The sequence below is a fragment of the Heterodontus francisci genome, chromosome 16, assembly GCF_036365525.1.
Source record: "Heterodontus francisci isolate sHetFra1 chromosome 16, sHetFra1.hap1, whole genome shotgun sequence".
Classification (NCBI taxonomy): Eukaryota; Metazoa; Chordata; class Chondrichthyes; order Heterodontiformes; family Heterodontidae; genus Heterodontus; species Heterodontus francisci.
The window spans coordinates 95263621-95278378 of record NC_090386.1 but is presented as its reverse complement, the minus strand read 5'-3'; the positions used below and the strand labels follow the sequence as shown (position 1 = coordinate 95278378).

General features: G+C 40.4%; 1 protein-coding gene across 2 annotated transcripts in view; it reads left to right on the top strand.

Annotated features, from left to right (window-relative positions):
* Positions 1–12570, top strand: part of LOC137378382 (death-inducer obliterator 1-like) — a 167249-nt gene extending 154679 nt beyond the window's left edge. For both annotated transcript variants that reach the window (XM_068048653.1, XM_068048652.1), the window contains 4 exons: positions 3589–3742; positions 5654–5743; positions 10095–10290; positions 12144–12570. In XM_068048653.1, coding sequence (XP_067904754.1) covers positions 3589–3742; positions 5654–5743; positions 10095–10290; positions 12144–12223 — 520 coding nt within the window. In that variant the 3' untranslated portion in view covers positions 12224–12570. The remainder of the gene's footprint in view (positions 1–3588; positions 3743–5653; positions 5744–10094; positions 10291–12143) is intronic.
* The last annotated feature ends 2188 nt before the right edge of the window (positions 12571–14758 follow it).

Here is a 14758-nt window from a genome sequence, read left to right as displayed (position 1 = left end):
GGAAGAGAGTTCCAAACTTCTACCACTCTTTGTATGTACAAGTGTTTGCTAATTTCAGTTCTGAAAGGTATTTCTCTAATTTTTAGATTAAACCCCTAGTCCTAGACACTCCATCCAACAGAAATAATTTCTCTCTACCCTATCTGTTCCCCTTAATATCGTGAAAACTTTGATCAAATCACCCCTTAACTTCATGAATTCCAGGGAATACAGCCCTAGTTTATGTAATCTCTTCTCATAATTCAACCTTTGGAGTCCAAGCATCATTCAGGTAAATCTACGCTGCAGTCCTTTCAAAACTAAGATATCCTTCCTAAGCTGCGGTGCCCAGAACTACTCAACTGTGTTCCAGGTCAACCTGCTGAACAAAGTTGAACACCATTTTTCCCATGCGGAGAAGGTTTGATTGATGGGAATGTGTTAGTTAAAAATGTAATGCTTGGTGTAATGACTGCCACTTGGATGAAGGGAATTTTGTGTTCCCAAATCAAGTGTAAGAGAGTTCCCTCACAACCAGTGTATACTCTGCTGTACTCCAGTACAATCAGGAAGAAATCAGTAAAATTCCTTTGCATGTCTTCCACTCCACATTGAAGCAAATATTTCAGTTGCCTGGTGACCATTCCAGATTTAGGCCTGGCCACAATACGGTGCACCTTACTCTGCTGCTGGGTTGCAGTACCAATTAGGGACAGTTATAAGGACCATTTTAACAACAACCATTTGAGGTGTGAGCCAAAACAAATGCCAAGCCAAAGAAGAGAAAATTGAGGGAATAATCAAAAGTTTGGTCAAAGTAGTAGATTTTAAGGAAGGTCTTAAGGAGAGAGAGAGATGGGGAGGCAGAGGGGTTCAGGGAAGGAATTCCAGAGCAAGGGGCATAGGCAGCTGAAGGCACAGCTGCTAGTGATGGGTGAAGGGAGATGCACAGGAAGCCAGAGAGAGCTAGGTGGGATAAGGCAAAACCTTGGATTTAAATTTTAAATTTATGGCTTTGAGGGACCAGGACTCCAAAGGTAAGGGTGGAGCTTTGTATTGCAGAGGAAGCCAAAGCTGCTCGAGTTCTTTCTAATGTGGAATCTGGTGAAGTTCATTCTGTGTTTCTTAACTGTTGTGCTTTTTTCAGCAAGAAAAAAATCAGAACCTGTAGGAAATCTAGGATTCTCTCTTAAAGGCTGTGGCTGCTGGGACAATTGGAGCTGTTAAGACAGATCAATAGATTTTTGTTAGGTAGGGCTATCAAGGGATGGGTAAATGAAGTTGAGGTATAGATCAGCCATGATCTAATTGAATGGTTCGAGGGACTGCTTGGCTGCTTTCTTTGCTCTTGTGTATTTACATAGGTAATCAGTTCAATAAAAAAGATAGAAAAAGTGATCCAGGAAACTTTATATAAACCAGTGAATTTCACGTCCATTGCGGGTAAAGTTATTGAACTTTTGCTGAAAATTGGAACATCTGGATAAAAATAAAGTCATAAAAAAGAGCCAATATGGATTCATGAAGGATATGGGAGACGGTGCCATAAAATTCCATCTGGTTCAGCAATGTCTTTTAGGGAAGGAAGTCTGCCGCCCTTACCTGGTCTGGCCTACATGTGACTCCAGAGCCACAGCAATGTGGTTGACTCTTAACTGCCCTCTGAAATGGTCTAGCAAGCCATTCAGTTCAAGGGCAGTTAGGCATGGGCAACAAATGCTGGCCTGCTAGTGATGACCACATCCCATGAAAGAATAAAGAAAGGTCTTGCCAATCTAACTTAGCAGTTTTCTTTGAGGGTGTGACAGTAAGGCAGCGGATGTGGTGTACTTGGATTTCAGTAAGGCTTTTGACACGATTCCTTTGGAAAGGCTGATACTGAAAATAAAGAACTGGGAATTGGTGGAAATATTTTGCAACAAATAGGTCTCTGGTTGACCGATAGAACCCAGGCGGAATAGTGGTACAGAGATTGTGATCATCTTGGGAGAATGTTGCCAGTGGGATCCCTTAAGGGCCTGTTTTGGGACCTCTTTTGTTTAACACCTTTATAAATAATCTGGAGTTAGAAGTCAGAAGCACAGTGGCTAAATTTACAGATGTACAAAGCAAATGAAGGTGGTAGACTACAAAGCTGCACAGGATAAGTTACAGGAGAATTTGAATAGACTTGGGAATTGTGCAGACAGGTGAAGTTTAATATAGAGAAATGCAAAGTGCCTCAGATGGGGAGAAAAGATCCAGGAAGGGACCATTACTGAAATGGCAAGACAATAATGTGCATTAAAAGTTAAAGATAAGGGTCCTGATTGGCAATAAATTGAAGCTATCGTGACAATGCTCAGTGACAGTGAGTAAAGAAAGAAAATCAGTTGAGAAATAGTAAATGGCCAGTATTGAAGTGATATAGTGAGGTAATAATCCTGTTACTTTATAAATCATTGATGCAACTGCACTTTAGAATACTGGGTATAGTTATGGTGACTACAACACAAGAAGGGATATTTCAGTTATTAAACGGATACAGAAGAGAGCAAACCGGAGTGATTGAGGAGCTGGAGGGATTGGATTTTGAGAAGCGATTATGTAAATTGGGCATGTTTTCACTGGAAAAAAGGTTGAGAGGTGATATTGCTGTTTTTAGGATTCTAAATGGACTAGATAATGTAGACTATTACAAACTATTTCACCTTGTCCAGAACAGTAGACTCGGAGGACATGGGCACTTGAAAGTGGGGTAAATTCAAAACTTATCTGGAGAAGCAATGGAGCTAATTTTAACCTCGTAAGACGAGAAACTATGGGATCGGGTGGAGCATTAGTTTTATACTCTGCCCAATGTTATTCTCCGTTTACTTCAGTGGAGAGTAAAATCAGGCAGGGTGTAAAGCCAAAGTTGCACCCAATCCCATCGGTTTCCCAGTGGGCAGGTTAGATTAAAATTGTGCCCACTATTTCAGTGAGTGGTCAATTTATAGAATAGATTCTCCCAGGGAAATGGTGGAAGCAGTTAGCATTGATTCATTCAAATGCAAATGAGATATATTTCAGCAAATAACATTTTGGGATCCAGTACATGAGCAATTTGAAACATGGCATGTGATGAGTGTAACATGCTTGGGAGGAACAGGTTACTTTGGACTCATGGTCCCCAAAGCTTTCCACTTCTCTTGTGGATTGGTTGATAGAGATTGATTGCTATGTTTAATCAACAACTCCATTATCATTATATCATGTGGCTTATCAGGATGATAGAAGGTGAACTAGATGGTTTTTTTTGTTCAACAATTCCTATGCTCCAATTAGCATCTGGAAAGAGAAAAGACAGATTACTATTTCATTCTCCCATCATTCTTCCTTATTGACCCTTCATTTTTTTTATAGAAAACAAACAAAAGCCATTAAGAGGGCTCGGGTGCACTGCAAATAGTTTAATTTAGGTGCTGTTAATTTTGATAATCCAACCTGGATGTAACAACAAAGACTTAATATCTGAATGTGAAAATTATTGCGAAATAGATTATGTTAAATGTTACACCAAACAGCAAGTTTGTGAGTTGGTGTCACTGTTGTACCAGGACTGTCTGACTGACATTGTTTCTTTTATAGAGTTTCAGAGCCAAAGACTACAATGGAATTGGATACTTCATTGTTCCCCTCTCACCTGGATGCGATTTGGAAAGGATTTATCAATATGCATGGTGTCGCAAAGTTTGTCACTAAAGCCTATCCAGTCTCTGGTTCTATTGATTACCTTATAGAAGTAAGAAGCTCTTTTCTTATTCCCCCAACCCCTTCCCTCCTTCCCCTCCCCACCCCTAATCATCTCCCTCCTTCAGAAGGCATTGACTCGTTACTTGTGTAAAATTCCACAGGCTGCACTTTACTCAACTGACCAAACTTTGTGTTGGGCCTAGATAGTGAATGCCCTTCAAACATTGGGCCATGAAGAATATCACTGTCAGGCTCCGAGCTATACTCAGTCTGTGCTGAATACCCAGCTGCGGTGCCAGCTCGGGCAGCACACTTAGCCTCAATGTCGCTAGGCTAGGGAGAGAAAGGATCCATGAGAGTTCCTGCTCCTGACTACTGTCTAGCCATCCCAGCTGGAAAGTGTGTGTGTGGAAGTTAGATGAATATGCTGGCTCTGAGGGAACTTTCCTGCATAGATTTGGTAACAGCTAAAGGATCCTTCAGTCTGTGCACACTGCTAATTTTAAGATTATTTTAATTATTCTCAGCAGGTGTTTTCTGTGGTGTGGGGTGGGAGGCGCTGGTGAGAGAATTAGATTATGTTTAAAATTTTAAGACCAAAAATGATTGGACATACTTCTTAATCTGTTAAGAAGCAAGTGCATACAAATGTTAAACACCAGTGAATTCTTCCATTTTTCTGGGAGCTGTGGAGCCAGGGATATTTTCCACAGTGTTTGCATAGGAACAGTCCTGAATAGTGTTTGTACTCTGTGACTAAATGTGGAAACTGGAAGCTGAGTTTCAATTTACGTACATCACAAGTGAGACAGTGTTTAGTGCATCTCAGTTATGTTTTGGATAGCACACAATATAAGGTGCACTGAGGTGATTGGGTGGTGAGAGTGCAGTTCCAGTGTGTCACTCAGCACCAACATGAGTTTTTAAGATGCTGTTTTTCTGTCTTGCTGGCAAGATGTCATGGCAAATAATTTTCTGTGTTGAACTGCACAACAGTACGAACATTGATATTTTCTTAGGTATTTGAAGTCTAGTTGATATCAGGATTTTATTTAATCTTTGATCAGGTTGGAGTGGTTTCTTTTTAAAACCTTTTCCACGTTTCAGTTTGAAGTGATGAGTCTTAATTTTGGAGGCCTCCTGATAGGGCTTTTAGAAATTAAAACTTTGAACATGTTCCTTTAATTGTAAGTTTAAAATCTAATTATTGCAAAATGGCCACAAATAGAAAGGAAGAAAAAGATATGGCAAATGAGAACTTAAAAGTAATTGTAAAATTATTAACTGTCTTCCTGATTCACTTTAGCTTTCTCATTGTTCCGATTGATTATTCTCAATTCTGATGCTAAAATAAAGCCTTTGTACATTTTGTCGTCATCAAGAAACCAGGCCAGAATTTTATCTTTAGTCAGATCTGCACTAGCTATTGTCATAGATTCTGGGAGATAATTTTATCTGTTTTATTCATTACTGAAAACCAGAATTTTGGACAGCCAATAAATATTGGTTAATTTACATGAATTCCTGTCCACTTGGATTTAAAGTCGATATTGGGTGGGGGGGCGGGGGGGCGAGGATGAAATGACTTCAAGTGTGCAGCATAGGCCGAGGATATTTTTGCTCAATTCTCCCTTCCTGTTTGAGTTTTCTACCTGAGATTTTTGCCTCTTAAACTTGTGTATTGAGTCTTGGATTCTGGTCATGGCATAAAACGAATAGAAAAAGTATATTCAACGAAAAGCAAATAAAGATGGCAAAGAAGGTGGAGACCTCTGTCCACCCATTCCTGAGGGTAGATTGGCAGTGATAACAGTCACTGTCTTCTCATTTTTAGGTGAAATATCGCATTTTTAGGAGCAAATTTAATTTTTATTTTTGTCATCTATAAACTACCCCGACAGTGTTGCAGAGTTTATTTTTTGCATTTAAAAAAAAAATAACTATTTGTGTGTTTTCTTAGGATTTGCCAGATACAATTCACATCGGTGGCAGGATTTCACCCCACACTGTCTGGGATTACGTAGGAAAACTGAAGTCATCTCTCACCAAGGTATTGTACTGTGGTTTAGTCAGTGGCATAGTTATGATCCACTCAAAGTTTTGTGTTAAGTAAAACTCATTACATCATTTTGCTTTCATTCCATATTTAGGAATTAGGAATTTGCATGGATTTATAGTTTGAATTGGTTCTTAAATTTCATCTGTCAGGCAGAAAATTTAGCCTTAAATATCATCATTTTATCTTTCTGTTGCAAGTAACAGTTATTCAGACTTTTCAGCTGATAAAAATATTCATTCAGCAATTTCTGGAGCCGTCTCCTAACAGTCACAATGAGGCAGAAGCATGCTGTGCACATCGTCTCCTTCACTGTTACTGACTAGAAAATTGGAGCACAGATTTGAGATTGTGACAGCACTGGTACCTTTGTAATTGGAGATTGCCAACAGCAGATTTGCTAAATAAATTTTGGACTGTGACTGTAAAACTACTGTTGGCCTGACAGGATAGCTATATGTAACAGCATACTGCAACTGCTGGTCAAATTTCAAATCCCAACTTTCAACAGAATTTCTCCTCTCTGCTTCACTTGGAAATGTCTAATCTCTGCTTTGTTGCAACTAAGATGTATTTTGTAGCCCACTTGGTGCAAGTGTTTGTCAACAGTTTTCATGATGCAACAGTTTTTGTACTGGAATTGGAGAATATAAATAGTTTTTGTAATATACTCGAAATGAATGCCCAAAATTCTAAACCAGTGCACACTAAAGGAAGAAAAATACTATTGAATCTGGTCCCTCTGCAAAATCCTGAGTGTGTGTGTGTGTTTGTCTACATGCACCTGTAGCAAATCATCCCCCACCAACAATTAACTGACACTGGCTCCCCAAGGATGGTGATTTTGATTTCGAACGCATTGCATGCCTGCTGTGTTTGACTGCGTGAAGATGCCATTGTGAAACCAGTAGGTTTATTTGTGGAACTGGTATCAAAATAATGTAGTGAAAATGCTCTTGAGTCCTTTAAGGGCTAAACTGTCATTCCCAAGTAATGATTAATAATTGTGTATTCGATGAGTTAGACAATGAGAAACTACTGGATGATTTCATGAGATTATTGAAAAATGGCCCTTTGCTTTTGGGTGATTTTTATCGACAAACACTTGCATTTATATAGTGCCTTTAATGTAATAACACTTCTCAAGGAGCTTTACAGGACAAGAGTGCCTTGCATATCATTATATAAGCTGTATCAACTCTTCCAGATTTCTATTTCCATTCAGTCTGTGACTTAAGTTATTTAATGAGCTTCAACCTTTTGCAAGTTGGATGAAACCATGTCGATCCTGGCTAACAAGCTGCTGGGGCTGCTGTGTGAGGCCCAAGTGGAGCTGACTGCACCAAAAGCTGTCAAAGCCAAATCATGAATATCACTTTAATATGCGACATCTGCCACTTAGGGCTTTGCATTGAATACAGTTACATAAAAGGCCACTGAATCTCATGAGCCTGCAGCCATTAAAAGGCTGCAGCTCACATATAAAGGCATGTACCATTCAAAGGTAAGTGGCCGCTTTTGGGGACAAATATTGTTGAGGCCTTTTGGAAGGCTTTGGATTGCTTTATAATTATTTGTATGTCCAAACACTGTATGGAGTGGCAAAAACAAATTCTGGTAGTTGAAGTACTGCAAATGGTAATAAAGGACATGGTATTGAGTGGATCTCTGTATTGTGAGAAATGGAACAGAACTGTTTGTGCAGGACCAGATTAATCACTTGAGTCAATCAGATCACTGGGGCACAAGTCTTCCTGGCTGAAAGTTGCATGCGTCCAATTTTTTTCCTTTTTCATCCAAATCTGGGAGCGCCCATTGTAATTTCCTTGCTGAATGCTACATACTATAAGTGTAATAAGCAACTGACATCAAGACTCTTAGAGAAAAGGTTTTGAGGAAAGACTTGGAATAACCACAGAAATTAATTCAACACTCAAAATTTAGATCAGGGTCTTCAAGTCTAGACCCCCATGGCATCCCTCTAGTGGTCATTTTATATGGGCAAACGGTGCTAATAAATAGCTGGGATAAATTCCAGACTTTGGCAAAGGACAAAGTCATATATAATTGAAAGAATTTGACATGCTGAGATGCTTTCATGCTGGCAGTGAGGCCTCATAACTTAAACATTTATATATTGTTGAACTCAGCATTTTGGGAATGGGCAAGTTCGTTTGCTCATCAGGGAGGGGGATTGTGATATACTTGAACAGGTGAGATGTATCCCAGGCTGTTTTGTGAGGCAAGGGAAGAGATAGCAGGAGCTCTGACATAAATTTTCAAATCCTCTCTGGCCACAGGAGAGGTACCAGAGGACTGGAGCGAATGTGGTACCATTATTCAAGAAGGGTAGCAGGGATAGACCAGGTAATTGCAGGCCGATGAGTCTAACATCAGTGGTTTGGAAACTATTGGAAAAATTTCTGAGGGACAGTATTAATCTCCACTTGGAGAGGCAGGGATTAATCAGGGATAGTAAGCATGGCTTTGTCAGGGGGACAACTAACTTGATTGAATTTTTCGAGGAGGTGACTAGATGTGTAGATGAGGGTAAAGCAGTTGATGTAGTCTACATGGACTTCAGTGAGGCTTTTGATCAGATCCTGCATGGCAGATTGGTTAAGAAGGTAAGAGCCCATGGGATCCAAGGCAATTTGGCAAATTGGAACCAAAATTGTCTTAGTGGCAGGAGGCAGAGGGTGATGGTCGAGGGTTGTTTCTGCTAATGGAAGCCTGTGAGCAGTGGGTTTTTTTAGATTAGAGATACAGCACTGAAACAGGCCCTTCGGCCCACCGAGTCTGTGCCGAACATCAACCACCCATTTATACTAATCCTGCACTAATCCCATATTCCTACCAAACATCCCCACCTGTCCCTATATTTCCCTACCACCTACCTATACTAGTGACAATTTATAATGGCCAATTTACCTAGCAACCTGCAAGTCTTCTGGCTTGTGGGAGGAAACCGGAGCACCCGGAGAAAACCCACGCAGACACAGGGAGAACTTGCAAACTCCACACAGGCAGTACCCGGAATCGAACCCGGGTCCCTGGAGCTGTGAGGCTGCGGTGCTAACCACTGCGCCACTGTGCTGCCCATGTACCGCAGGGATCGGTGCTGGGACCCTTGCTGTTTGTAGTGTATATTAATTTGGACGTGAATGTAGGAGGTATGAACAGTAAGTTCGCAGATGACACTAAAATTGGTTATGTAGTAAGTAGTGAGGAGGAAAGCCTTCGATTACAAGATGATATAGTTGGGCTGGTAAAATGGGCAGAGCAGTGGCAAATGGAATTTAATCCTGAGAAGTGAGGTGTGATGCATTTTGGGAGGACTAACAAGGCAAGGGAATATACAATGGATGGTAGGACACTAGGAAGTATAGAAGGTTAGACGGACCTTGGTGTACTTGTCCATAGATCACTGAAGGCAGCAGCACAGGTAGTTAGGAAGGCATATGGGATACTTGCCTTTATTAGCTGAGGCATAGAATATAAGAGCAGGGAGGTTATGATTGAGCTGTATAAAATGCTAGTTAGGCCACAGCTGGAGTACTGTGTACCGTTCTGGGCACTACACTGTAGAAAGGATGTGATTGCACTGGAGAGGGTGCAGAGGAGATTCACCACGATGTTGCCTGGGCTGGAGCATTTCTGCTATGAAGAGAGACTGAAAAGACTAGGGTTGTTTTCCTTAGAGCAGAGAAGACAGAGGGGGGTCATAATTGAGGTAATAACCAGGGGGCATAGATTTAAGGTAAGGGGCAGGAAGTTCAGAGGGGATTTGAGGAAAAAGATTTTCACCCCCGAGGGTGGTTGGAATCTGGAATGCACTGCCTGAAGAGGTGGTAGAGGCAGGAACCCTCTCAACATTTAAGAAGTATTTAGATGAGCACTTGAAACGCCATAGCATACAAGGCTACAGGCCAAGTGCTGAAAAATGGGATTAGAATAGGTAGGTGCTTGATGGCCGGAACCAACACGATGGGCTGAAGGGCCTGATTCTGTATTGTATGACTGTATCTGATGGAGCAGGGTGCACTCCCAGATTGTGTGTGTGTGTGTGTGTGTGTACCAGCAGCGTCATTCAGGCTGAACCATTTTGTCAAGGAACTGGAGCTGAGGTGCAGATCAGCCATAATCTCATTGAATGATGGGACAAACTTGAGGGGCTGAATGGCCGTCTCCTGTTCTTATGTCCCTCATATTCTGTATGCAGGTGTTGAGATCTGGTGGGGAAGGGGAGCCCTTGTGGAGATGTAGTTACTGTTATAGCTATAATTGCAGTCTAGCGTTTGTTTTAAGTGAGTTTTGTTTTTGTTTCTTACTATGGCAAATGCAGGAGGTCTGTCTCATTCGTTTTCACCCAGCCACGGAAGAAGAGGAAGTCACCTACATCTCTCTCTACTCCTACTTCAACAGTCGGGGGCGCTTCGGCGTGGTAGCAAATAACGCCAGACACATCAAGGACCTCTATCTAATTCCGCTTGCTGCTAATGACCTGATTCCCTCCAAATTATTACCTTTTGAGGGCCCAGGTAAGAGCAGATTATTTAGAACCATGAATAGCAAAATGCAAGTTGAACAACAACCGTACAGTTGTAGATAACCTGGTAATATATATATATATATATATATATATATATATATATTATATATATCTCGCACCCACACTGTACTGACACACAGCTACATTGTGTGTACACATGTGCCTGTATGGTGGCAACTCTTTTTCAGGGTGAAATTGCCTGTATAAAGGTATTCTCTCCCCTTTGCCCCTTTTCCAGAGTTTTTTGGCACCATCTGTGAGAGCTCTCAATCCCTCCATCTCTCTCCACAGTTTGAGAGCTCACTATATTCGATACCCTTCTGCTTTCACCATCTGTGTGAAGCCGCTGAATGCCACTAAAACTGACTCTCTGGATATATATGTAGACCTAGTTGGTGTGGGGGGGGGGGGGGGGGGGGCGGGTTGTCACGTGCAGAAGTATTGTAGCCTCAACACTTCACCTCTTCCCCCTATATTTTTCCTGACCCACCCCACAACAGTGCAGATGAAATGTCTGATGCAATGTGTAGAGGACACTGCACCTCACAATTCTTTGTGGCACTTAAATGTAGATAGTATCTTCCCTGTTGCACGCAGTAATGTGTCGCATCTATAAATCATGTACTTGCATAATTACGGAGTCACAGTTGACATTACGGTAGTTATCACATGACTTTCTACACCCTTTAACTTTGTTAAACTGAGATTCGAAAACTGAGAAATGGTCATTACGAACTGTGACGTGATTTTATAAGATTAAGGTTTGTAGTACTGGATGATGTTTGCAAAAGCAGTTTGCTATAGGAGTTGTCCAACTGTTTGGTGTTGTCAATCCAGCACTCTGAGTGGTAGAAACAGTGTCTGTGTGCTATCAGCCTCCAGACATCTGTGCACTTTAAAGGGGAACAAGTATCATTTGATCTTCCTTAAGAAAGTAACAAATAGAGTCTTAACTTCAAGGTTTTGATTTTTGGCAATACTGAAACAACTGAAGCAGCTTCAAGACAAAAAGGTGAGTCTATTCAAATTGAAATGCCTGTCATGTGTGGCAGCCAACATTCCTGATGTAGGTGAGCAGAGGCGTAATTTAATGTGATCTTGTATTGTGTTTCAGTTTATACTTCTATTACTTCTTGAAAAATTATTTTATATATTTACACAGAAAAACAAGGTATTTTTCTGGCATTCCATCATATTGTAACTTTCCCAGGACAGGACTTGTGACTTGTTACTATGTTAGACACTTCTTTCAGATCTTTCTACACCAAGACAGTTCTGCTGGACTTGCATTTAAATGTTAAATTACCTGACTCTAGCAAAGTGCAACATTTATTAGTACTGGACTCAAATATGGCAGTTTCATTGATAATAACAGAACTATACATTGAGGGAATAGAGTATTAGAAAATTAACAAGTATGTTGTCCCCTTAGAACAACTAGAATGTTTAACAACATTCTTGACTATATATTTGCCATTCGCTTATATTTTAACAAAACTACTAAAATCCTAAGTATTTCCTGTATGAGGATATTTATTCATATTCCATGCATATTACTTTGGCTATCCCACAAGTATTACTTTGAAAAACAGGTAAAAGTATGAAATCTGGTGTTATTTGGAGATATAAAGTTCTCAGGTAACAATTTTAATTCTTTGCATCAGTGAATATTTATTCAGCTTTTCTGTGCACATTTAGGGTTTGACTTTTAGTATCTATTCTGGAACAGTTTTTTTTACAATGGGTAGTTCCTGATATCTTCACACCTGTATATTTTGTATACAAAATGTTTTTTTTGTTTTCAGTATTGTAACTTTGTTTTCATCATTACTCTTAATAAAGTTATTTCCAGAACATTGCATTTGGGATTCTTGAGTTTGAAGTGTTCAGCAATGGATGAGGTTCAGCGCCTGGCACCATGACAGCATTCAATGGGGTTTTGAGTCCTGGACCCATGACAGTGTTTGAAGTCCAACATCTCAAAATTGGAGTGATTCAGCAACTGGCACTGTGATGGAGTTTGATGCAGTTCAGAGACTGCATATTTCCTCTTTGCAGCATTCAACGTGGGGAGACTCCTGCGTACTTTACCTTTGCAGTGCTGGATCGCGAATTCAGTCCCTGCTCATTTTACATTGGCCGTGGTGAATGTGGATTCAATGTCTGCAGGTAACAGCTCACCACTGTGCTTAGCACCTGGGAGGTTTTCTCCTGACTAATATTCATCAAAGTTGCATTATCTGTTTATGAAAATAAATTTCAGACGGTTCGCATTGGTACCACTTTCTCATGTGTTTGTAAATTGCAACAAAATGATACATTAACAAATTCTAAATATTTCCTATAAGAGGAAATATATAATTCTTAGCGTTTTGCCCCATTTTATGTCCCTCGTTCTAATGTTCTCTGCAGCTTTGTAACTGGTAATCAGTGATTAACAGGGCCGCTGCCAGTTTTTCCTTTCTCTTGTACTGTTCCCTGATGCTGTGTTCAGCTACAATGTAGTGCTCTTATCTCTGAAACTAATTCAAAACTGGCAATGCTTGTCCATTCAGGGAAGTTGATTGGGTTAGTTTCAACTCAAACTCTCTGACTAGGAGGTTGCTGCTCTGCTACTGAAGCTATCACACTGCCATTCAAAATGTTGTGTGGTTTGTAACTAGTTTTCTATATGCCTTTGGCTAAAGTGTGATCAATTCCATTAACCCATACGCTGTTGAGTAAAACTAAACTCCATGTCTATAACTGTATGAGCAATGCTTTATCCCCTCCCTTGTTGAACTAAGAACACAAGAATATTTAGGCCTCGAGGCTCAACATGCCTGCTCCTTTCTGATAAGTATGTCCCACCCACCCTAACTACCTTCTCACCATGAATGGTCTGTGGAACCCATTCATGCTGTCTGCTACAGCAACGTTCTCTGATAAATTATTGAAGTTTGAAGTACTACCTTAACAGACCAATACTGGTTTGTTATATGCAATAGGCAGAGATTTTTTTCCATTTGTTCTTGGGATGTGAGTGACACTGACAATGCAATATTGCCCTGAGGGCATTGAAAGTCAGCCAATGTAGTGAGAGACTGGAGTCACATGAAGTAAGGAGCCCCTCCACTGAAGTAATTGGTGAACAGTTGGGTTTTTAACAATCTAAGCCAACTTTCATGGTCATCATATTGGGTGCCAGCCAAGTTCAGTTTCACAGCTTACAAATGGTGGAATTTAAAGTCTTCACTCAGGATTGCTGGTCTAGAGCCAAAACCACTAGAATAGCATCCTTATAAAAAGGTCATTATCTGTTTATGATGATTAAATCGCCCTGCACAGTACCAAAGGATCAGAAATAATCACACAATTAGGGTGTTCTTATCAGTGTCTTTTTTTTAAAGCTGTGCTTATCATGTGAATTAGCAGTAAGATGCAGAATTTAATTTATAAGATGTAAAGATCTTGAGCTTTGCTTTAATTTATATCTCTTTCTAAATTGAGGCTTGTCTTACAATCCAGAACTTGAAATGCAGGATTTCAGCCTTGATTTGTGAACTTCCCTTGATTATCCTGCTGAGTCCATCCAATATCAACTTTGACTCAGCAAATGCATACACATATAAGGTATATATAGATGGTTGCCACTGTCTACATGTTGGCAAGCTGGTGTCTACAAAGGTTGATCTGTATGAGATGCAGTGATGACAGTGAGCACTCCAGCTTGGAGTCCTGGACACATTTGAATTGTGTCTCTGAACTTGTGCCAACATAAAACTTAACCTTGACTGGGAGATGTTCCACTGTTCAGTATCTGCCCAAGTCTAATGTGCAATGATTGCGTCTTAATCAGCAATATAAATTGGCTGTTATCGTACTGATGCCATTGTCAGATTTCCACATGCTGCCAATACTTGAATAGCTCTGAAAATGTGTTGACAGGATTTCCCCTCTCCCCGCGCCCCCCCCCCCCCCCCCCAGCCCCAGGTCGTGTTTAGTATGTACAGCAGTGCGTGCTTTGAAATGCATTTCAGTTCTGTTTATTATAGAAGATCAGAGTTTAACCTGTGTTGGCTTGAATGTCAAAAAGAGGAATTCACCTCACATCAGGTTAGAACTACAAGAAGGCAGAGCAATGGTACAGTAACTTACGACGACAACACATTAAGGCTAATGTACCTACCACAGTGCAGTATTAGGATTGTATAACTCATACAATGAAATGACATAGGATACCTTTTGGTGTAGTTCCAAAAACAAGTTTTAGCAAAAATATTTAAGTAACCAAGATATGTAATTCTATTAGACAATTTTGTGTGTCTCAATCTCCTAGCTGAAGTGGCAGATTTTTGTGTGAATTGGAAAGACCTGGATCAACAGTGGATTGGATTGAATTGGATGAAACCTCTCAATGTTGCCTCCACTGGTCGCCTAGCAGGTTTGCACAACATTGACTGAGAGGGAATCCCATT